This window comes from Chelonus insularis, unplaced genomic scaffold, assembly GCF_013357705.1.
Source record: "Chelonus insularis isolate UGA/USDA-ARS -01 unplaced genomic scaffold, ASM1335770v1 contig_352_pilon, whole genome shotgun sequence".
Classification (NCBI taxonomy): domain Eukaryota; kingdom Metazoa; phylum Arthropoda; class Insecta; order Hymenoptera; family Braconidae; genus Chelonus; species Chelonus insularis.
Genome location: NW_023276517.1, coordinates 774,660 through 800,756, shown reverse-complemented (window position 1 = coordinate 800,756; position 26,097 = coordinate 774,660). Strand labels below are relative to the sequence as shown.

General features: G+C 26.3%; 1 protein-coding gene across 4 annotated transcripts; it reads right to left on the bottom strand.

The window, feature by feature from the left end:
* Window positions 1–130: 130 nt before the first annotated feature.
* Window positions 131–25,824, bottom strand: LOC118066668 (circadian locomoter output cycles protein kaput-like). Of its 4 annotated transcripts, none has more exons than XM_035082870.1 (8): window positions 25,610–25,824; window positions 22,005–22,098; window positions 6,451–6,617; window positions 6,031–6,104; window positions 5,433–5,531; window positions 3,157–3,463; window positions 2,815–3,075; window positions 131–2,576 (listed from the first exon to the last, which is right to left on the bottom strand). In XM_035082870.1, the coding sequence occupies exons 2-8, from the start codon at window positions 22,082–22,084 to the stop codon at window positions 1,216–1,218; spliced, it is 2,349 nt and encodes a 782-aa protein (XP_034938761.1). In that variant the 5' UTR covers window positions 22,085–22,098; window positions 25,610–25,824; the 3' UTR covers window positions 131–1,215. The 4 variants fall into 4 exon arrangements, with proteins under 4 accessions (XP_034938761.1, XP_034938762.1, XP_034938759.1 ...); XM_035082871.1 differs by having other exon boundaries at window positions 6,451–6,614; XM_035082868.1 differs by lacking the exons at window positions 22,005–22,098; window positions 25,610–25,824 and adding an exon at window positions 20,084–21,654.
* Between the last annotated feature and the right edge of the window lie 273 nt (window positions 25,825–26,097).

Sequence of the window (26,097 nt, the reverse complement as noted above, 5' to 3'; positions counted from 1 at the left end):
ATGGTCTGAACTTATTTTCAAATTATTTTCTTACATTAAAATTTCTTAGCTAAAGTTATTAGCATTTTTTTTACATTCACATAGGCATCGACAAGTCGATTAACATTTTTTTCCAATTTTAATTTTTTCATTTTAACTGTTATTAAATATTATTTCAGCATATCATTCTTCGAAACAACTTTTTAGTATCATGTTCATTTACACAAACTTGCAGTAATTCATTCTCAATACACATTTATAATTAATTATTCAACTAATATGATCTAATAATTAGATAATTACAGTTATACTTGTTAAAATAATTATAGTATGTATGTAATACACAATATTTATATATGTATATAGTAAAATTAACATTGCAGTCTTACAATGAGCCAATTATAACGATGGCAACAGTTCAAAATTTTCCTTCTTTATTATATTTCAATCATAAAATCTTGGTTGCTTGATCGAATGTGTTTGAGTGTCACATTTCTTTTCATCATTATAATTTTTTAATGTATTTTATAATAATTTTATTCTCATTTTTGCGAAGTAATAGGCAATTTCATTACATAGAGGTAGTTATGTATTTAAACATGAATAGTTGAATAAGAAAAAAAATAATTTTTTTTATATAAAACCGAATTTTTTTATGATAAACAAAAAAATAAATTTCCTTTAAAATCATAATAACGTTTCATAACTAATAATATATAGATATTTCCAATCTAAAATTGATTTCATCGTTCGATTACGTCAATTTTAAATTACTTTTCGAAGTCTTATTAATGAGAGGTTTCCTTCTATAATGAAAAAAATATACATATAAATTATTTAATTAATTTGATCAATTAATTGGTTACATACATTTTAAAATCCATTCTAAGTCTTGTTTCAGATCATTGTCTATTTTTCAGTCTTTTTTTGAAAAAATCATTCGATTGCACAATTTTTCTTTCTTTTATTTTATTTACGCACTTTTTTTCATTAATTAGATTAAATAATTTTTTTAATTCACTTTTTCACTTGTTTCGAACAAAAATTCTCAACTGTTCTCAACGTTCAATATAAGATTAATTTATCAATACAATGAATTAACCAATTTACTAACTTTAGGAAAGTCCTCTCATTTTTATTTCATCATTTTTAAGCTCCACAACTGCATAATTTCTGCTTATTTTCAATTAATATTATTAATTATTATAGATTTCGTTTAGGATGATTATTTTATCTTCAAACATCGAGATCATGTACATTATGCATATGTAAACTTTCATGATCTTCTTGAAGAGTTTTTATCATTTCCTTCTGTATTTGATGCTCGGCTTGTAGCTGATCGAAATCTTCTCTTTCAGTAGATAAATCAGAGTTTTCAAATACGAGTCCTAATTCATTCAACTGAATTCCTTGGTAACTTATTCGGTTTTCTAAATGTAAATAGGTCTCTCGTAATGTCTGTTCGACTTGATCATTAGGAAAATTTTGTAAATTAGTTTCTAAATCCTTCCCAGTGTCAATTACTTGATCAAGTTCGTCTAAAACTTTCAAAATATTCGGATTTGCTTTCATTATCGCTTGAAGGTTCAAATCCTCCAATTCATCTTTTTCAGCGAATCCATTATGTCGTTGCTTTTTATCCAGCACTGGACTTTTTTCCTCTTCGACTGATCTTTTTATTCCTTGATGCTCTTGTCCATTCATATTTTCACTTTTGATAGAAATTGGTGTACTATTTACAAGGTTATCGTGATTATTACCATGGTTATAATTTTTTATAGGACTTATTTTTTTCTTACTAGCTTGTCCTAACTTTAAACCATTTTCATTAGAAATATTATTTACACTATTTAAATTCAAACTCTCATAGTAATTCTGACTTTGTAGAGAATAATTCGAATCATTTGATTGATTGCAGTGAAGATTTGAATCTTCGTCATGTGTGTGCTTTTTACTTAATAAATCTGATATATTGTTAGTTACTAACTGACAATTATTGATACTTGTATTATCTGGAGTACTTAAAGAAGTAAAAATTGTTTGAGATTGGGAAGAATGATTCGAATGGTTGTCGAAACCTTCAGAATTGTTCGGTGAGCAATCAAAGCTTAAGCTAGGTTCATGTTTGATACGTTTATGTTTTTTCGTAGGTGCTTCAGAACTTTTTTTATTAAGTTTATTATTAACTGGAAATTGGTGACAGCTCTTAGGTGGTTTACTCGGTAAATCGGAAACAGATGGTGGTGGTGATTGTTCACCAACGGCTGGTGGTGAATTCAAATTACTTATCAAGTGTGAAATTGCGTCTTCTAATTGCGTTGGATCTTCGACACTTGGCGATAATTGTGATTGAATAACTGTTTCATCTGTTAATGCATTCGATGGCGAAACAGTTGCTGAAAATCTGTTTTTTAGTTCTTTTATTAAATTTTCACCTTCTTCTTTTTCCACAAGCGTGTTAATGCACACAAATGACTCAAAAGTTCCTGTTTCTTGATGAAATTCGAGGAATCCATGAGTCCTGAGATAGATGAATTCACCCCTCTTAGAAAGTAATCGATAACACGATGTTCCAAACTTTTCCCTCCTATCGTACACTGGTAATAATAAATGAAAATATTATTTCGTTATCTTTTATTAATTATAAGAATGATTGTCTTTTAAAATTTCAATATTTGTAAAGTTTGATTGCTAAGTAACAAAAAGATGATGAAGAATAAATTTAACTAATTTAAATTAAAAGAAATCTATTCGAAAATACTTTTTCCATCAATTCATAATCGTAAAATAAATGAATATGAAAAAGTATTTTTTTTTACATAAAAAAATACTTACTTTGTCGTAGTGCCATGATAGCCCACATCACATCCTCTTTATGCATATAACTAAAAGCATTAGCTCCAGCAACCTCTTCTGACATATACCCAGCAACAAAAGCTATTCGATGATCGCTATAAATGATACGTCCATCCACCAAGTGACGTGTTTTGTATTCTAGTTTGTTAGCTTCATATAATGACAATTCAGTGATACGTTTCTGTACTACTCTTGCTACACCAGCGAAAATGATATCATTATTCGTTGGATTATGTTGATCTAAAAAAGAATTTTTCAAATAAGATAGTATTCATTTATTTAATGTATTCTCTGAAACAAATTAAATATTAATTCACTCACCTAAATTCTTTTTTTTCTTGATAAAATCTGCTAGCCTCAGGATACCAGAAATTTGAAAACATTTAAATTGAGTATGCTCTCCTCTAGAATTTGTACGTTGGGCGATTTTAATATAAAAATTACGTCGTTGTTCTTTAAAATTCTTTCCCTTTGGTAAATGGTTTCTCAATCCGTCTGACGAATTGGAATCTTGATCGTAAGTTAATTCCTTCATCGAAAAAGATTCATCAGGTGTCAAGGCTTTAGCAAGTTCACCATGATCCTCGGGATGGATGTAAGAGTACAAGGACTTTCCCATCATTTCATTCTGAAATTTTAATACTGAATATTTATTACCATTCAACTAATTTAAAAAAAAAAACTTTATGAGCAATATTTTTTATGTTTTCAGCTTTTTCGTGAATACTTTTATTAGCCTCACTTGAGTGAAATGATAAAAAGAAAAGATGATATAAAAAAGAACTGAAGCTGCATCGTTTGTTTATATTAGTACAGTATCATTTCTTTTTGCTACCATTTTGTCGTTTTCTCCGCGGGATGTCTGTAAGTTCTTTTATACAATAGTCGTCTGATTGTAGATACTCGGGAGACATCGAGCTTTTTATACTTCTTTAGATGATAACACACCCACTTGGATACTTGAGTCAAGAAAGAAAACTGCTTGAAGTTGACGATTACACCTCGTTAAGTACAAATATCAAATTATCTTTATACTTAGTTGCACAGATAAATACATTAAGCTGCCTAATAAATTTACGGCGCACTCAAATATGTATTTGTTTTTCTTCTATTTCCAATTAGCTATCACATCATAGAGTTTCCTATTTAAAAGAAAAACAACTTGCTATTCGGTCAACTCCAATTAATTATTTAACTTTTAATAACATTATTTATTATATTGAATTTAATGTATATATATTTTATTTCTTTACATGAAATGTGAAAAATTCTATTACTTTCTTTTTAACAAGTAATATTAAAAAATTTTATGAATTGATTTTTTCCATTATATTTCGGACGAATGAGAACACGTGTCACTATTAGAAAATTCCCCAAAGATCTACACGTGCGAGTTAAAACTACTGTGGTACAATATAAAAAAGATGACCTAGATTTTTATGGAGTATATTACTCAATGCATTTTAACGAATTTGTATATGAATAATTTCATGGCTTTTTACAAATTAGTTTATCATGAAAATATACTTTTATTCATAAAAAGTTTAGAATCTCATTTAATTAGAATAATTAAAAATCTTTTAATTACTAAAAAATTTCAACTCCATTATGTGAATATACATTTTCGATTCTTAAATAATAGAAAACTAAGCTTTCATTGTGATTTGTAATCAGATTATAATAAATAAATAGAAAAAAAATGTATATAATCAATAGTAACAACAACAAAAATAGGTAATTATATGGTATTACTCCGTCACATTCGATTCCTTTGAAAATAAAGTATTTTATATTTTTGATGATGCTGATCAAGAATGTATACGTATATAAGGTGTGGAAACCAAAAATAATTTTTTTAATATAAAACAATTTAATTTATTATGACAAAAATCATCAATTCTGATTGGATTCATTTAATGAAGACAGAGGTAAATAAGGGCGTGGGAGGAGAGGAGGTGTCTATAATGTAGACCATTGATGAGAAAATAAATCCAAAATAAAAGCAAAAAGACCTTGCAGAGAATTTCGTTTTTTTTGTTAATATTGCTCCAAATTATAGTACCCCTCCCCTCGCTCGCACTTCATTACTCCTATATATATTCGTTCACGTATTTTTTGAATAGTGTAAATGTACTTCATATAATAAATTCCATTAATCACCTGTGAAACAACTCATGTTCCGATGAAATTTAATTAAAAATGAAATCATGATTTTCAAAACTTCGACATTAAAAACCTATGTTAAAAATTGATTTCCACGATCAACATGTACATATATTCTTACTCAATTACTTAAAAATGTAAGGTAATATAGTTTATAGTTACTATGGAATTAATCTCTGTCAGGCTTGTATTCCAGAAAAATGAATACACACGTATATTTAGAATTTTTAAATTTTTTCGCACTTGGCGAGCTAAAAATGGCAGAATTAATAAATAGAAAAATTTCTTGTGACTAATATTTATATCTTCTTAATTGAAAATCATGTATTGAACAATTAATCCAATCATGATCAATATCATTTAATAAATTCAATAAAAAACAAACTTTCATTTATAGATTAATTAATTTAATAAAAAAAGTATTATATTTTTACCGGTGTATATCCTAAAGGGCCTTCGACTCTTGGACTTATATAGACGATGCTTCCCGATATTGTGACAACGAAAAAAAAGCCACCATTTCCATCGAAGCTCTGAAAATACATTATAAAATATATAATCCAGTTTTAATCATTTTTCACACTACAAAAATAAACTAAGCAGCTTATCTAACTAGAGTTAAAAAATTATTCTCTTTAAGTTAATTAGTTATAACTTCTTATTATTCTCCTCAAATACATGTTTCATTCGAAATGTATTCTATCTCCAAGATTGAAATATTACTTCTACTATAATGGCAGATAATATCCACAATAAAACGTAGATTCATTTCAAACAAACAACAGGAAACACACGAAAATAAAATTACTATTGATTTATTGAATTAATACCAAACAAACAAACTGAGTTTTGGAGAGGCAAAAATGGATAATATTAATAAATAACTATATATAAATTTATTTGTATGTAATGCTGATTAAAGATTCTTTTTTAATGAATAAATTCTTTTGTTTGTCATAATATAAATAAGATGCTTAGTCGTCAATAAAACAATTTTATAATCAATAATACTACCTAAGAAGTTATACTTACATCGATAAAATTTTCCTCAAGACTGATATCGTTGAATTCTGCTGGTAAAAATCCAGGTGAGCCAGGGCCAATTGCTAGAAAAATTTTTAAACCAATTATAGTTACATCAATTATAAAACAGTCATTTAAAAAATTTAAAATAAAAAACTAAAAAAAATGAAAAATACTTCGAGAAATAAAGTACTTTCATATTTTGGAGAAGTAATATATCAATAAATAAATGGTCTGCTACTTGTTCTAAATAATGAAGATCAATATTAAAGAAGGGTGACTAAATGTAGAATTTTTGTGTATTGTGGTGATATGTTATATTAACTATAATATATTAAACTATTTTTTATTTAGTTACTTCCCTGTATTAAATAAAATGAAAATAACATAATAGATTTAGAATAATATTTTTTGTATTAAAAAACTTACTTAAGTTAGATCTCAGGTACGCTGCAGTTAATCTGAGAATAGAAATTTTATCATATCGTTTAGAACTTGATGCTATGCTTGGAACTAAAGATGCCATTAAACTAATATTCGTATTAAGATTGTCCCTCCTTTGTTTTTCTGCCAAATTCCGGGATGCTCGAGAACTGCTGTAAACCAAAGAGAAAAATATTTAAAATTAAATGAAAAAATTCAACAATAAAACATAAATATTGAATTAACTAAATGAATTTCATTTTATTTAATTATTTATTTAATTCAATCAATAAAAATAAAATTAAAATACAACAATATTGTAAAATAGTATTGATTTGATTGATGAAACTTATGAAAGCTTCAGAATAATCAAGATAGATTATTTGATTGTAAATATACAACAGAGAATCTCAAATTGTGTAATAGATTCAATACAATATTTATTTTTCGTCAGATATTTAATAGAATTTTAATACAATTATTTGATCGATAACATTGTTCTTGTTACAGTATTACTTATAAATTGTAATGGTAACTTTAAACCCATATTTCAAATCATATATCAAAACAAAGTAGGTCGTATTAAACTGAATGATAGTACACAGTTTCATAAATTAAAATCTTCTAATGATTTAGGATCAATTGAATTTATCATATTCTATTTGTTTATAAATTTTCATTGATTGTACATTGATGTACTTTTAGATACTAAGTTCTATTATTAAATAAGAATATTGGATTATAATAATCCAATTAATGAATCGATCAACCGATTATCTTTGAAATAAGTCACAAGTATTGGGTAATGATTAAATTGCAAGTTATTACAGAATAATAATGGAATAAATAGTTGTGTAGGTAAAATATCTTATGGTCATGTAAATGTCGTGTAAATGAAAATCTAAAGAATGTTCAAGTGATGTTAAATATTCTTTCACAAGTTTGAATCAGATCCAAACATAACGAGTAAGATAAATTCATCCACAACTACGTCTTTTAGAAATGCTAATTCACTCAATTGCAGAATTATTTGAAAAACTCATTAAATTATTCTGAGTTTAAAAATCAATAGTAAATTTTCACGTTTATTTTACTACTGAATTTTATTTTATAATTTGCAATTTAAGATCATTAGTTACATTATTTTATTCATAAATTGTTGAATAATTGTACTACAGAAGACTATGATTTTTTATTGTTTAAAATTTAAACGTAGTAAATTTTAGAAAATGTATAAAAGAATTCATAGTGTATACTATTTTGAATAAAAATTATTGAGAAATTTACATGATCAAAGTTGGCACGTTTGATGAACAGTCTCATGTCTATGCAACTAATTAATTGGAATTATGTCGTCGTTAGTAAATGATGCCAATTGGTAACAATATATTACAACTTAATGCGAAGAAAGTAAAAATAAATATTAAGCAAATAAATTCCGAGATTCAATTGTTATACTACTAAATTTATAATATTATTTAATAGTATTTAACGAATTTTTTATTGCATAAATAATCAAGAAGCATGATGACTTGTGTAATGATTGTAAAAAAAAAAAATTAAAAGATATTTTTAAACTCTTATGAGTATTTTTTGACATCATAAATAAAATTTGAAATGAAAATAGAGTTGGTCACGTCAGTATGTAAAAGAAGCAACAGCAAAATATGTAAGTATTTAAGACTAAATTTATTTAGCTTTATTTTGTTTAATCAATAAATATTTAAACAAACAGTTTTGTATTTTCCTTGGATGTTTTAGTGATGTCTTAGGTGTGATTTCACAACGAACATTTTCGAGAATCGTGCGTAAAAGTTGGATAGGTCGTGGCTTGGAATTTCTCGACCGTGATATGTCATAGTCTACTCAGGACGATGATAAACACGGAACGAGGCTATTTTTAATGTTGTCAGTTGGTGTTAGTATTTATTTTAATTTACTTATCACTGAATTATAATAGATTCGTTTTCCTCAATTATTTATTCTTGAACTTCTTTTTGTTTTCGTTATAGTATTCACATAAATCATTTTCTTCAAATTTAATATCAGCATTCTCGCTGAATGTAAAAGAGAAAAAATATATTTATGTAGAAAACTACGGTACTTAATAATCTTTAAAAAAAAGATAATTAAAGAATTTTTAGAGTATTGTTGGAATTTTTTCATAGCTAAAATTCTCTTTTTCCTGGTGAATCTATTGTTGAGAGTATATAATGAAAAATTTATTAAAATGGTAGAAAATTCGAAATTTTATTAAATTTTACAATTCATTTAAATATAAATCTACAAACAATAAACAAATTATTAAAAAAATTTACTCACTGTCAAGTAGTAAATTATTATAATATATTTAAAGATTTATTTTAAAATGTAATTATTAAAAATTTATTGTCACCATCTTGTTTCTCTAACGCCAGAAATGTCTAGTTTTTAGTAGAATCATTATGAATTACCAATTATAAAGTTCTGTGATGTGTATAAATAAATTGTTTTTTCTTGTAATAATTTATTTAAACATCATTATCTATTGATTGTAATTGATAATGATAATAGTAAAATAAGGATAAAATTTTCATGAAAAAAATACTCAACGTCGGTTGTAATCCCTAGTGATTTGAAATCACAACTGTGCAAATTTTCAGACTGTATTCAAGTCGTGTGCAGTGAACTTGGCATTAAGGGATCGATAGTGAAGTCAGACATATGGATTGCAGGACGTAGCGAGACAGTGCAGACGAGAGAGGGATCGTATGGCGGTTTTGCAATTTCATTGCAGCATGGTTCAAGGTCAAGATCACAATCCATTGCATGCTTCAATGCACCAATTTAGTATATAATATTCCTAAGAAACTATCAAGAAATCATTATATCAATGAATCCTATTATAAAATTGATTCATAAATTGTTTATAAGCACATACATGTATGAATAATATAATATTTTATAAAGATAACTTTTCATTTCTTAATAAAAAAGGATAATTATAATAGTAGAAGCAAAAGTAAATTATCACTTCAAAAGTGTAATTATAATAAATTCAATTGGCTGATTTAATTTATGTAGACATTGCTATGAATTAATAATAAAATACGTAATAAAATTTGAAGTGAACTCTAGGTTGTGTATGTATGATTCATTACGTAATTACATTCTATATATGCAAATAGTTATTTTTTTCTTTACTTACAAGTATATTTACATTATTCATAATTAATAGAATGGAGAAAAAAACATTGCAATGATTACAATGTTTTTCATTGAAAACATCTTACTCATCGATATAAAAAAAAAATTTTTAATTTTTTATAGTAATTAAATATTGACATTTATTTAGTAATATAATATTCCCCATTTTCTTTGTAATAACTACTACTGTTTTTATCACATTGTTTCTATATATTTTATATATATATATATATGTATTCATGACACTCTAAGTAGAAGCAGACAGCCAGACAGTGATAAAATAGTTGAGATTGAAAACCGCTGAGTTGCTTTAGCTTTCTTACAAAAAGAAATATTATGAAATTAATACGTCGGTGTTATTGAAAATGTCTATCAGAAGGTGAGAAAGTACGACAAATAAAATTCGATATCGTTAATTATTATCAGTTCAAGATTATATTTTATTCAAAATATTAAATGAGAAGTAATTTGTGCAAATATTATTTTTTATCAATTTTTTAAAATAAGTCAACTGAATAACACTTTTTTAGCAATATTGATTTTTATTAATAATTTAATGACTTTAAAATACCCTACTTATATAATGCTGCAGGATTTTAAGTAGAAACAGACAGTCTAGTGGAGACATAATCTTCTAGTACATATTGAGTACCACTGAATTGCATTTATAATCCTACTGCATCGGATAAAAAAAAATTGCAGCTTATTTTTTTACAATTAAATGTAAAGAATTTTTCTAAAGCTTATAGCTAGTGTATTGAATGAGAAAAAGCATTACTCGAAAATCCTAAAGCATTATCAGGAGGTAAAAAACACCTTGCAATAAAATGACAAGGATTGGGAACCCCTGAACTGCATTTGGGCGTCGACCGCGTCCTGCCTCACTACGAGTCTGCGTGAGCCTTCCAAATTCAACAAGAGCTCGGTTAACAGTCTCACAGTGTACTAGAGTGCCCCTTCACCTCCTTCACAATCCGCCCCTCAACGCCAGACATGTACTGAAAACTCCCCTTCTGCATTTTTGCTTTACTTGCATACCCCAGCAATACACCAGTCACGACTCATCCTTATGTTTTTTTTTTCCTTCTTTTTTTATCATATCATTTTGTTGCCTGTAAAATCTCTCACAGGATGCACAGGACAGTGAAAGGACTTTCTTTCTGCCTTATTCAGCTGTTTGCAACAGGGAGAATAAAGGGGTTGTTGCAAGGTCACCTTTACCATTACATGCTGTTGCTACGGAGAATCAAATGCATTAAAAGACTGAATTGACGAGAAAGACAAAAAAATTAATTCATTTAATTGAAATTTATCAATAAATGTAATTGATAGTATTGAAACAGTGTGTTCATTCAATTTGTATTTTTATAAATTGATTAGAATATAATAAATTTATTTTTTTGATTTATTAGTGAATATTTTTTCGACAATTACTTTAATTTTATTTTTCCTAAACTTCATTCTTTTTTTTTTATAATTTACAAACTTTGAGGATAAATTTTATCAACTATACAATCAAGAGTGACTGGAATCGATTTTTTGTTGTTAATTAAAAATTCATCAATAGCTATTTTATCCAAAACTTTTTTAATCCTTCGATTATTCTATTTTGTTACTATTTCTTCAATCATTTTATTGACCTCGAATTCAAAGGATATTGTAATACTCCAAGAATATTCTCAATACCATGGCATTGGTGAATAAATTTTTTTCAATACAAACAAATAAAAGCACCTTGAAGGAAATTATTAACTCTTTTTCAAAATATTTATTTTATCCTTGAACTTTATTTTACAATTTTAATTAAAAAAGTTTATTTCAACAAATTCAATTGTAAAGTAAATGATTTTTTTGCAAAACAAATAAATATATGATATATATATATATACATTTAAATCAACAAACTTGACTTGATGAAATATATTTCTAAAAGGATTGATTATTAGTGGAAAATGACTTCTTTGTCTCAACAAGTAATTATTTGGAAATTTCTCGTTAACTTTATACTCAGAGAGTTCAAAGAACAATCAACACTGGTGTTGAAGTGAGAAAATGATTTTTGGGTCATTTTTGTCCGGATTCATGTCAAAAATTTTATGGTTTTTATGCAAACAGCCTTATTTAATTGACTAGACTGGTTGGATTATCATAATTCGAAGGACCAATATGGCATTCAAAGTAACGGCAAAGACAGAATGAACATCAGCCACTGAAAGAAAGAATGAAGGAGTATCCAATGGAACACTACACGTGTCATGACTTTGTGAGCCGTTTATTTTTAAAAATATCACCTTGGAAGTGAGGGCATCGACTTAGTATTTTTCTTGCTTTCATATCATTTTATTTCCTCTTTCTATGCTTTTATATCTTCAACTAACCATGGAGGAAATATATTCATTTTTGATACTACCATCTTCCGGAATTTTCTACAATTAATATCGTCGGATTGCGGTCATTGAACTTAGACAAGAAAGGAGAATGACAGAATTAGTAGATATTCAATATGCTTTGCCTTGACCGCCTTTTTTTACTGCTATACATTCTCATCGTTTTCTCACTCTCATTTCTATCGAGAAAACTAGCAGTTTATTGAATCACTAAGTTTTTGTATCTTTCTATTGGATTTTTTATTCATTCACATACAAATAAAATTTTTGCAACTATTATTGAAGATCTCAATCATTTTTATTTTATCGAGAAACTGGTATACTCCATTGAAAGAAATAAAACTGAGACTATCAAGTCTTTGTAAACGATTTTAAAGGTTTTAAAGAAATTTTATTCAAGAGCTTTTAACCGTAAATAGTTGATAAAAAAAAAGAGAAGAAAAATAAAATTATTTCAAGTAGTTTTCATTGAATGGAATTTTTTCTTTATTTGTAAGAATTGATTTGTATAAAATGCTCTGTTTTATTGAAAAGGTAATTTTTATTAGAGAGCTTATCTTTTATTGAGATAAATGAAAATTCAAAATCCTTCTCAAGTCAACACGTTGTGGTTCTAATAAAAATAATGTACTTAATCAGTATTGAAGTTTGAGTTCGTCGACCAAATACTTTTTCTCGTAGTTAATTTTAAGATTTTTTTCATTGAGATAATAATATTTATGTAAAAAAAACATTTTAGTTTTAAATTTTGATTTCTTTGAGAAAGTTTCCTTTGAAAGGAGAAATAATTATGAAAGCTTTCAGAATATCATCTGAATGTTACTAAAAATATTAAAAAAACAACGACAAATTGAAAATCTTGGTCACCGAACTATATTTTTAATCCCGATTGACAGGACTATAAAAATAAATAAGTAAATAAAATTTGGAAGATGATATCCTAAATGCATGAATTAAAGCTAAAGTTAGAGTCAACGAAATTAAAAATCAACATTTTTATAAATAAATATGCAGTTTATCAAGTAGTAATCTATCAACACTATTTTTCAAGACATTTAAGAGCTTCATAATTTTAATTAAAATCGGCGAATTAAGAAATGAAATTGATAATAAATTAAGATGTCTCTTCTTAACTAAATTATGATGTATGCGAAGTATAGTAGGTATTACCCAGATACATAAATGGATAAATGAGTTTACAAGTGCCTTATTATGTAGACAGATGTGGTCTTTAGTGTGAAGAAATTTTTTGCAAAATATCACTTAATTCATACCGTAAATATTATTTAGTCAGTTGCCATTTTTTTTGGACTTCATCATTTGTAAATGTCTATGAGACTTACTTTGAGTTATGTAAAAAATTATCGACAAATATTTATTAATTACAATCTCTATCATTATTTGAATTTAAAAAAATGCAATCAATATTTTATGCTCTTGAAAAAATTATCTTTGTTACATTTTTATTGATAAAAATGCATTTTATTGAATGTACATTTTCCCTAGATACGAAACTATGCATTTTGATTAATAATAGGAAAAAAAAAATCAATAAAATACAATTGAAATGCAATATACTGTTATGAATATGTTACTAATGGTGTAGAAACAAAGTAAATATAAATATACTGCAAAATGGCATAATACTCGCGAGTTATCATTATTTAACTACGTAAGAGAAATACAGTGCCAATAATTATCGGTCATTGTACCTTGAGACACACATGTGAAACCTTGAGTTTAAAAACATCGAAATTAAATGCGGGACAGACAGACCTACCATAGAACCTTTTTTTCCGCGATATATATACCCGCGTGAATGTGAAAAAATTAGAATGTCTATATATAAAGTAAAATATACCAAAAAAATCTATAAGAAATTCTCACTAAATTTTATCAACTACATTATGGCTTCTAAAATAGTGACATTCTCAACTTAATTGATATATAAAAATAGCTTTAATTTTTTTTTTATTATTTAAAAAAATCATGCATGTTGATAAATTAAAAATAAATAGAACAAGTTTTTAAAAACACGACATGTTCATGTCTCAATGTTTTTTTTTCTTTTAATATATTAATTAATAAGTACAGAAATTGTTAACTTGATTACGTTTTGTCCTTCAAATTTTGTACTGCATTAATTGCAAAAGTTATCATATTAACCTTTTATTGGTAAAATAGTTATTAGTATTACATAAAAGCAATTTTATAATTAATTATATCTTTATTATATAAGAACATAGAATATAGGAAGTAAAGAAGAGGACAGAGTTAATGCTTTCTAATTAAGAGGTATTGTTAATTTTTCATGTTAACAATTTTTTTGATTTATTAATCGTATTACTGTGACATTCTATGCGATATGTGACAGTGATATGACTGTAAAATTTAAAATTCCTTTATCTTTTGATACAATGTTGCAGTGAAATCAAGTCAGAAGCAGTATCATCATGTTTTCCTGAAAAATTTATTTTTATTTTCTATCAAATAGAAGATAAGAATCTTAGAAAGATTCATCATGATTCGTTAATTTTCAATATAGTCTATTGAAATTTTTATAAATTTATAAAAAAAATTACATTATGATTATTAATGTAGCTTTTTTTTAATTTAATGTAAATATTCTCAATTTGTTGACAGTTTTAGATAAGCTTTTGAATAGAAAAAATCAATTTTTTAGATATAAATATAAATTGTCAATAAACATCTTTGACATTGAAACATGTACGATTAGATAATTGTCATTTCATTTTATTTCAATCGATTTTGATAAAAGTTATATTTTTTGTTTGACAATATTGTAATGTGTATAAGAAAAATCATTAGATAAATCTACTCAATGAGGAAAAAAATATTATCCACGTCTCTACTATTTGCGATTAATTGTCATTAATGTGACCATCTGCGTAACGACTACGAGAGAAGACAAAATAAAATGAAAGATAATTTTGAACTATTCCAAGAAAAATAGATAAATGCTGTTGTTATTATTGAAGTAATATAAATAAAAAACATTGAAAGTTACACGATTTATCAATAAAATTGTAAAAATTGATTAAACTCATTACATTCGTGAGAATAAGTGTTAATATGAAGACCAAAAATCAATAAAAATAATGGAGCGAAAGAAAAAATTATAAAAAAAATTTAAAAGTCAGAAATAAAATTCTGAGCTTTGCAGAAAATAATAATAGTGTATTATTACATGATTTTATTATTATGTAAATGGTAGTTAACATGCTGTATGACATGTTCACACAATTATGACATTAATTCATATTTGAACGTTGAAATTTAGAATCAGGTTATTAAGTATTGATAATGATTCATGACCTATTATGTTTAAATATGTAATACTTGAAGAAAGTTTCAGAAGTTTGTTGTGAGAGTGTTCTTACACACAACTTCCTAACTAATATATATATATTTTTAGATATATTTAGATATATTTAGAAATATTTACACATTTCGATATAATTGCATTTACAACAAATTATCTAAAACAACATACATCTCGATTCGAAAAACCATTATGATAACAGGCAAAAGCGACAGCAACAAAGGATCGAGAGAATATTCAATTTATTAACTTGATACCACTTTAACAGCTCTATTATAATATGTTATGTAACACATTTGTAACTCTAACATAAGTCACTTTTAATATATCCTTTTATTGTTTAAATAGACGCTGAAAACTTTCAACGATTACTACTCCATATACAATGTTTTTTATTTTTATCATCAATGAACGATAAATAATATAAATTTTTTCTAACAACAATAATAATAAATTAATAAATCACTAAATAGATTAATGATTCCAATTAACATCAATTGTTGTAAATAATTTTTGTTAATAAAATACAGAAATAAAATATAAAAATTTTCATTCTGTATTTTTTTACGTAACTAATAAATGATGACGTGATAATGTTCTTTCATGTTTCTCATATGTAACTTCATATAAGTATTTTATAATATATATATATATGTTCTATAGTTATAAATAAGCTTTCAAAAGATTAAGATGATAACTTTGGGCGTGTAATTGCATACGATTATTTTTGATAGTTAATTAACTAATAAGTGTAACATTAAACGTTACTCTTTACATAAGTGAAAGAAATAAAATATGCAGAAGCGCTACTATACTTTATACTAGACTATGACCAACAAGGAATATAATGTCCTAGGTAGAGGGCAACTCGGTCAAAGTCAATGCGTCATGAATGGCAAGCGACGTACTTGGCAGCTCTAACAGACATTCTAGTGCTCATATTACGTTTTTATTGAGAATAATAGACGAGGAAAAGATTATTGAGTAACATGAATGTTGTGAGGTCATCGAACTAAGGGTAAATCTTTATTTTTCAAGTGAAATTTAACTGCAGACAATCGAAGAACAATTATGGCATTAGTAGTTTTTTAAACTGATAAGTAAAACTCCAATATAAATGATTCTTAATAAATGAGCCTGAGAATTCTTAGAATAGGGAATTATTTTCCGTCCCCTTTGAAGAGTGACAATATGTTAAACAAAGATTACCAAAATATGCTTCTTGCATACATGGTCATGTTTTTTGCCGCATGGATTACTACTAAAATAGGGGAATTTATCTCAAGTAGGAGAAAAAATAAGCTCTACCTATAGAGGGGAAAAAAAATTATTACACATGAGACAGAGAGTGTAAGAAGTTTTACTTTATCAGTTAATCAAATCTATCAATATGTTTTCATTACATGAATATAAAGTGAACTAATATATGGTAATACTAATAATAATTTTTTATTACTTCCATAAATAACGAAACACATCAAATACATTGATAACCATTAAAATTTTTGACTTATTTTGTTTGTTTTTTAACAGTATTTTTATATTGATAATCTTATTACGTAAAACTCTATCTAAAGAAGCTTTGAGATTGGTAAATTATTGAAATGAACAGATATTTTGATGAAAATAGACGAGAGAAATACGAAAACAGGTGAAACTAATTAAATGTTTACTTACTATATTGAAATATTTTTTCAAGTAAAACTTATTTAATATGCATAAAATATATTTTGGAAAGGCTACATAATAAGAAGATACATAATGGGGAATACACAGCAAGAATTAAATTTTTATTGCTGGTAAATTTTGTTCAACTTGATTATCATACGTGATAAAGAATTTATTCAATAAAAAACTAAAATCATTTTAAACTTTTTCATAAAAATATTGAAATGGAAATAGTCTTTATTTTTACACCCTTTTTATTTGATCAATTATTCTATATTTAGTTTGTACTCTCACTAGAGCGTTAATTACAAAAAAATTCAATAACTGAAGAAAAATATAAACAAACAAAAAAAAGATTGAACTTTACACTGCTATAATTAATAATTTTTCAATAAAAACTATCATTGTAGCTACTAATTAATTTTTTCTCTTTTATTTATTGACTTATAGACTTTTTTGACATGAAGTCGATAACGAAGAAGAAGGAAAATGGAAAATATTTATATACACAAGATTGAAACTCTTATATTCAAAAATACATTGTTACTTTTTCGATAGAATCAATGAAATAATTAGAATATCAAGGGAAAAGAAGAAAGATCGATCGTTTACATCGATAGACTTTCCATAAAACCAACTCTCCTTTCCGAACATTTTCTTCTCCATTTACACCGAAGCTATAATTACATTGCTAAAAAGTTCAGTGATTTTATTTAGAAATTTTTCTATTATTATCACAGAATATTTATTTTTATCCCAGTAATACAATATGGATTGATTTTTGTAATGTATAAAACTTTCTAAAAATCTATGAATAAATAAATATTAATGAAAATTTAGTTAACAATTTTTTTTGAATAATAAAATTGTCGTTATCATTGATACTAAATGTATGCAACATAATTCTAATGAAAATGTCTTTACAGTAGTGACAAAAATAGAGTTATGATTCTAAGATTAACTACTGATTTCGGTCTACTGAGTTTGAAATTGAAGGAATTATGTCTCATTACATATTATCATTAGTCATTACTTTTACGTTGCAGAATAAAAATAACTTGGATAAATTTATTAAAAAAAATTCTAGTTATTCAAATGGTTGATAAAATAAACATTCATTTATAGATGTATAAATAAAAAATGACATCTATTCATTAAGATGTCCCACATATTGATAATTTGATATATATTTTAGTCAAAAGAGAGATGAAATCTCGAGATAAATTTCCAGAATATTTAAATGCAAAAATGACCTTGGTTTAGAATGGACCTAAAAAATATTCCAACTTGTTGAATCATTGCAAAAAAGAGAAAGTTATTGTGATAGTAAAGATAGTACGTATAAATGGACTTTGATTGAGTCTCATTCAGACTGATTATGTAATATTTCAATTGCAATACGGTTTTGAAGAATTAATAATTAATATTGTTTACAAATAAATAATAATCATAAAACTTGTTCCTATAAAGACCAGTAAATATTCTTTCGCTTCACTTCTGATTATTGAATATAACTGATAAGTGAATAAACGGAAAAATGATAATATTCTATGAATACTAAAGACAAGAATTTGTTTACAAACTGATTTACAATAGTGATCTGCACTAACTGAACGAGAACTTAATTCTTACAAACAATAATTTGATAAAATGCCAATAATGATTCTACAATGCAAAAGAAATTTTTTGTAAGCTGACAAACATGTTTGATTTATGAGTTAATTTTTCTTAAGTTAAAAGTCACTTGAAAAACTGGATAGTTTTTTATTTTTGTCCTTTTTTATCTGATGTTACTTCATAACCATAATTGCTGTAAAATGTTAATTGGTATTTTATCCTTGCTTTTGGTAGAGAAATAGAAAAAATAAATTTATATATTTTCTTAAAGACCAATCTTTTTTGTTTATGTTCCAATATTCAATAAACAAATACTTTATAATTTTCATAAAATTTTAATATTGCAAAGCTCAATGACTAATTTTTTATTACTTTGCTAAAATTATTGTGACAAACAACACGAATTTTGATTTAAAAAAAATTGCGAATTACCGAAATAAAAGAAAGCAAATTCTTTAGTAAAGACTGATTATGATAGCAATTAAGATTTATAGAAGATAAGAAATATTTCTCAAAGAATAAAATAAATGTTTGAAATTTAATTTTTTATTGGTCAATATATTGAACAAAAAATAATCCAATAAATTAATGAAAGAAGACGCTAGCAAGAATGAAACTGCCTCGAGAATTGATTTGACTGGTCAAACGAATCCGCGTAGTTTGCCGGTTCGTTCGGCCACTCTTCTTTGATTACGCAAGACCAAAATGATTTCACGAACTTGTTCTCTTCAAGGGCAAGAAGTTAAAACAGCTTGGCCTATCATTCGTTCACGAACTCATCGCTCGGTTTGTTCGTTGACTCTATATACCAAATCTTAAAATCTTGATGAACCCAAAACTGGTCTCGTCAAGCTGTTTTATGCAAGGACAACCACTGGAACTATCTTAATATAAAGAAGAAACTTTAATTCTTCACTTCATTCTTGAAATTTTGCCCTCGATTGCTTTTTCATGTATCCTAATCTACCAACTACTTCATCCGTATCTTTCACCTAGAAGATGATGAATGAAGTTTGCTGACATCCTTATAGTATACAGTCATTTTGAAATCATCTAACAATTTTGCAAATATAAATAATATTTTTTATAAAATTTATATCAAAAATTTTGTATCAATAATAAGCATTACTATTTCATTATTAGGTGTTATTTTATCAACTTAATGGATAATAAATATACAGCTTATAAAATCGTTTCTCCAAATTAAAAAAAAAATAAATAAATAAAATAATCAGTCTTTTAATTATTTATTATCAATTTATTTTTATGTATTTATATTATTCCGAAATGAAAAATAACTAGGTTACGAAGTATTTAAATATAAAAAAAAAAGTCAATGCAAAAAGAAAACAATAGTAAATAAAACAGAGTAATGATGTGAGTATTTTTTAAGTGAAGAAAAGATTTTTTAGGCTCATGTAATGTGCTCAAGGCAGACCTTGAACTCGGTGTTGACTCTCTGGAAGCATTACGATGGTGTCCAATGCCTTGACTAACAATGAGATTATTAGCCGGCATCATTGTCAATTCAAGAGCAGATTGGTGTTGTTGAGATAGTTGCTGTTGCTGCAGATTCTTTGTATGCATCATTGTCAATTGAGAAGCAGCTTGCTGTTGAGTATCGATTTGTTGAGGCAGTTGTGATACATTAGCTTGCTGGTATCGTTGATGATCTTGATGTGACCACATGATAAGCACTTTATATCAATAACTTTTCTATTGGATAGTTCACAAACATTAATAGTTATATCTACATATTAACTAGCAACCAAAGTCAATTGAGGACGACTATTATTACACTCAAATACATTTAATGGATCAATTAATTAGCTTTTTCAACATTTTAATTTCAGTTTGATGCCGGCAATGTGCAACCGGCATTTTAAATGCCTTCGAAGTAACATCTTAAAATCTTTGTTATTGTACCTACTCGGTAATATATTTGTTATACCAAAGTTAGCCTTGGAAATAATCTGGCAACTCCGATTAGCTCCGAGGACAAATTTTTATTATCTCAGACGTACTACAGTAAATATCATCAAATTTACTCTTATCTGCTCCTCTGACTTTTAAATTTAAGAATAGTTTTTCATTTTAACAACTTTTTAAAAATTCATTCAAATTCTTTTCTGATTCACTTTAAATGTTTGTTTTTTTTTTTTTTTATTCAATGAAGTATTTTTTTTATCAGTAAAAAAAATTTGCTATTTATCTGCCAAGATTGGAAATAAAATATTCACAAAGTAATCCTTGGGAAATATTTAAGTACTGCCCATTTCTTCTTTTATTATGTATCACTCACTCTTGTTTTTTTTTTCTTCAGCTTCTTTTGATTATGAATTTTGTACTCGTCATCCGGAGGCTTATCTTATGCGCGTGTGTATCACTTATGTCTTGGTAAAAGAAAAGATCACTTAAGTATTGTTTAAGATGCTCAATTATTTCGATTAAATTTTTTTCAATAATCATCACTTGCACTGAATCACAATGACAACTTAATCATTACTGTTTCACAAATGTTGACAATTTTTTTGTAGAAAAAGAATTCAAACTCTAATGAAAATAAAAAAAAAAAAAACAAAACAAAATGAATAAACGAGTTTTTTTTCAGATGAAAGAATACTGAATGACAGTAAGTCACTATACAATTTTGTGCCTTCTCTATTTGCCGGTGATCCGGATTCTTGACCTTGACAACAGAATATATTGCTACTAGAATTGCGCAGCTTGAAAAAGCGCGGAAGTGGCAAAACACTTGGTGTAAGAATGGAAATTATTCCAATAGTAAATTACTAATATGTTCATATCCAGATGAAACAATTGTCAAAACTAAACTTTAAACTGTTTAATATTCACCACAGAGAAATTTTTAAAGTAAATAATAATAAAAATATCAACACATTTATAACGATAGGTGTGTTGCAAAATTAGTTTTTTTTGTAAAGTTAAGTCAACTATATAAATGAGAACAACAAGATATGAAACGATTCTCTTCGCGGCTACTCACAAACTGGCGGCTGCCGATTGCCCCCACCATTATTACTGTTGTCTGTACAACTTTGAGTGTACTACTGCCTCCTAGCGGATTTATATTTAATTTTTTTTTTCAAAAAATCATCCTAATTTATATCAATGAAGAAATAATGAATGGCACAATAGTTATAAGAATATTCTCATTTTTAACAATAAGTCAATAATTCAATGAATTTAGATAAGGTCTCATTATTCTTAATTTAAAAGATAGATAACCAATGTCAACATGTGGGGATTACTGCCCTTCAATAAATCAAACAGATCTTTAAAATCTAATCTATTGTTACATGTTAATTATGAAGTTAGAATGTGTATAATAAACTCACCCATAAGGAATATTTGTTTCAGTTGAAGTTCCAATAGTGGACGTTGAAGGTTTATTGTCATCGGAATCTTCATGCTTCATGTTGGAGTATAATTCTGAAAAAAAAAAATCATTAAAAACTTAATAAATAATTTTTTTTATAAATTTAATGAATGTCAAAACTTGACCTATTCCTTTATACTTTATTCTTTTAATAATAATATCAACTATAAGTATTGATAGATTTTGTTTAGACTTGGTAAATGTTAGAAAAAAAAAATGATAAGGTGATTTTAGAAAATACATAAAGACTTTCACTCCAAAATGGACGTTAGATAAATTTAAATAAATCTATAATATGATAATCAGATTATTGACCTATTTCTTAGCATTTTTGCTATCACAAAAAGTTTCACTTATTTGAAGATAGGTGTAGTGTATATTTCACTCGATAAAGTATGACGACAATAAAGTATTCATTTACGTTCTATGTAAGTTTTAGTTGCTTGATTATGGATAATATAATGCACTGACATCGAATCTCACATACATGATTACTATATTAAATAATTCTGGAGATCACATTTAAGTACTCAATTATTTTTATTTCACTAAAGTATTTTATTTTTTTTTGCAATATTTTGAAATTTAATTCATTACATGTATATGATATCTTTTTGAGAGAGTATTTTTTTTTTGTAAAATCATGATGAGACTCATGAAATCAAGTACTCCATGTGATATAATGAACCAAAAGAAGGTTGAGAAAAAGATGGGAAAATGATTCAGATTCATATAAACATCTTCCACGTGGCATAAATTTCTTCCCATCTTTTTCATTGACCCTGTTGTTAATTAACAATGTATAAAATTAAAAAAATTAACGGAAATTAATGTAAGTACAATGAAAATAATAATAATATGTTATTTATTTTCAGACTATATTAACGTCATGGAAAATCTAATTATTTAAATTTTAGAGTGGGAGAATATTTTAAAAATATGTAAATTCAGTATGTCTGATCCTTGTCAGTAGAATAATTATCAATTATGTCTAGTAAAATTTTACAGAGCGGACACAATAATTGGATGACTCGTTAGAGCTCTATGAATATCAAAAAAGAATGATATAAATTACAATGACAAATTTTTCACATATAGTTAAAATTTTTGAACTTAGTGCTCTTATCTCATTTGAGAGAAAATACTATTTTGAGTCTCATTAATTCCAAATCATTAACGATCACGTCTTGATTATATTCAGATTTTGTATGAAGGCAGTCAAAGTGATGATAATAATAATAATAAAGTGGAATAATCAATGCTTTATTATTTATTTGGAGTAATTTTTATTTGAAAATCATTAAACGGTCATTACTCTGTCATAAAGATGGAAAAAGAAAATATGAATTAGAAAAACTGGGAAAGTTTTCAAGAGAAATAAAATATTTAACGATCAGTCATTGTATACAAACTAGCGTACATTACGTTGGAGCATTTTTTTATGTGATTGCTCGATGAAAAAATCCATTTATCCCTTTAATCCTTAGGGTGCTAAAAATACACACTTTCCATATTTATTATTCAAGCGTGGAAATACGTCACTTCTATGACCCAGATTATATCTAATCACCCCTTGATAAATAATTATATATATTATTATAGGTATTACTCGAATTAAAGAAATATTTTTCGACGGTGTACTGTACAAGTGAAGAATGCAGGGCCTAATGACTTTTACTTTATCATCTTTCCTACCACTAATTTACATCTACTACATTTCTAATGAGTATTTAAATTAATAAATCAGATGATGAATCAACAGAAAGTTTTTTTTTTTGGAATTTGTAGGTCAACGTGCTTTTATGTGATAAGAAAAACAAAGAAAGAAATAGAAACAATAATATTCATTCGAAGAAAGGTTTTGAGGTAAGTATTTTGTTTTGTTATGAATTATGTATATTTAAAATTATATAATGTTTTTATTGTTGACATGGCAAGAAGTTATTAGTACCTAACGACTGACATGAAAAAAAAAGTGACACACGTTTGGTCTGATTTTTTTTTCATTTTTTCACTGGGTCACTTTTTCAGTTCTATTTACATGTATAAATGAAATCGAAGTAGGCTTTGAAGCCATGTTGTTTTAAAAAACATCGAGTTTTAATGTGGGACGAATGATATTAAATTTATTCATCCCTCTTCGTTACTCTAAAAGCTAGACGAGAATGACAATATGATGAAATAAAAATACGAAAATAAAGATAAACAAAGTGAAATTAAATAGAAAAAAGTTGTGTTTTCTTCTAACAAAATCATAAAAATACATAAAAAATTTAATTTGTAAATATTGTTGAAATTTATGATAACAATCATATTGAAATAAATATTTTTCACAATTTCTATGATTCTATTATCTATGTATAAGAATAAAACCTTGGTTTAACTCATAAAATGTAGAGCAGCCGAGTTAACTGAATGACATATATACCATGATCTTGAAAATGAGTCAAGCTAACTTATTATTTAGGTAAATATTCAAGTCGTATTGGGGTCATTTATCGCCCTTTTTGGAACTGCGTAGTTGTACGGTATGGTGGTGATCTCTACACAAAAACAGTCAAAACAAAAGTAATAAATCTTTTATTTTTTCTACGCAGTATCTTGGATTTTTGATACGTTGTTAATTGAAAATCGTCATGCTATAAAATTAGAAGCATTTTTTAAATTTATTTAACGACAGATAAAATATTGAATTTCCAAGTACAAATTAATTACAACAGTCATTATTATTTATAACAGTTTTTTATAAACTTAGTGTTATATTTTTTAATGCTTGACGACTTTCAGTAGTTTGAAGATTGATATGATAAAAATAACGGAGGTTTGTAAACAATAATACAGACATTTAAAACAAAGTTAACTGTCAAATAGAATTAATTTAGAAAGAATTATCTTAATTAATGGGAAGTAAACAAGTGTAGTGTGAAATAATGAAATATTTATAAAAGATACATATATTTCATTCTCATGTAAGTTTTTTGAAGTCAGTATTAAAAAGGACGATGATTAAAAAAAATAATAACACCTTCTTAGTCATGGTTTTTTAGGTTAAAAGTACAATACTAAAATTATTACAGAAAATCAAATTAAATTTTGTTTTTAGAAGACTAAAAAAATAAAGAATAAAAATGATATTGATTATGTGAGGTCGATAATTGTATAAAACTGTTAGTTTTCATGAATCAGAGAATTCTATGGGATGAAAAAAATTTTGTGTGTTATCCTTTGAAGAATGTAGTAGAAAGAGGAAAGGCTGTTTATTAAAAAAATCTGCATCAAGTGTTACCACGATACCAAATTAAAGATGATATGAATGTAAATGAGTATATCTTAAATATAAAAGTAGAGGGCAAGGACCCATGTACATAGGACGAGGGAGAATTCGTGTCAAGAGTCAATGCCCTTAAAATTATAATAGAGAGGAAGTAATTGTGATTATTAAAAATAAATGATCTCTTTATATTGCAGATGGAACACAGTATCTCCATGATACGAGTAGTGAACATGTTACTGCTATTTGTTTATATAATAAAAGTATACTTTTGTATCTGTAAATGGTTTTACCTTGTACTATGAAGGAAATGCCAGTGACACGTCGTTAGATACTTCAATAAATCTAAACTCGTAACAATGCCGTTAATGGCATAAATATATATCATAAAACAATACACATATCACTATCCATGAGTACACAGATGAACATAAAATTTTTTTGATACTTTGTGTGAATTTAAACAACTATTTCTCTATGACAGACTAACACTTCCTACGACACTGCAGTGTTGTCGCCATGATAACTCCGTTGTCGGCGCAAACTTATGGAGCATGCGCACTCCGCAATTAAATAAATATAAATATTGCAATGAAATAAATTTTATAGATGCAAATCTACTTGTTTATATGATAAATTCTAACTGTGAGAATGTAAATTAATTATTTGTTGTCTAAAATACAATCGATATTAGATTTTATCAAAATTTTACCTTATCATCAATGAGTAAATACTAATTTATTCGGCAGTCGATAAAACGAATTTCAATATTTACGACTCA

What these genes read in the sequence shown, in the direction of transcription:
- LOC118066668 (XM_035082868.1), bottom strand. Translation starts at nt 20,334, where the DNA reads ATGTGGTCACATCAAGATCATCAACGATACCAGCAAGCTAATGTATCA. An exon ending in GTACCTGAGATCTAACTTAA is followed by an intron (nt 6,105 to 6,450) that starts GTAAGTTTTTTA and finishes AAATTTTTCTAG; the next exon opens with CAATTGGCCCTGGCTCACCT. An exon ending in TTGAGGAAAATTTTATCGAT is followed by an intron (nt 5,532 to 6,030) that starts GTAAGTATAACT and finishes ATGTATTTTCAG; the next exon opens with AGCTTCGATGGAAATGGTGG.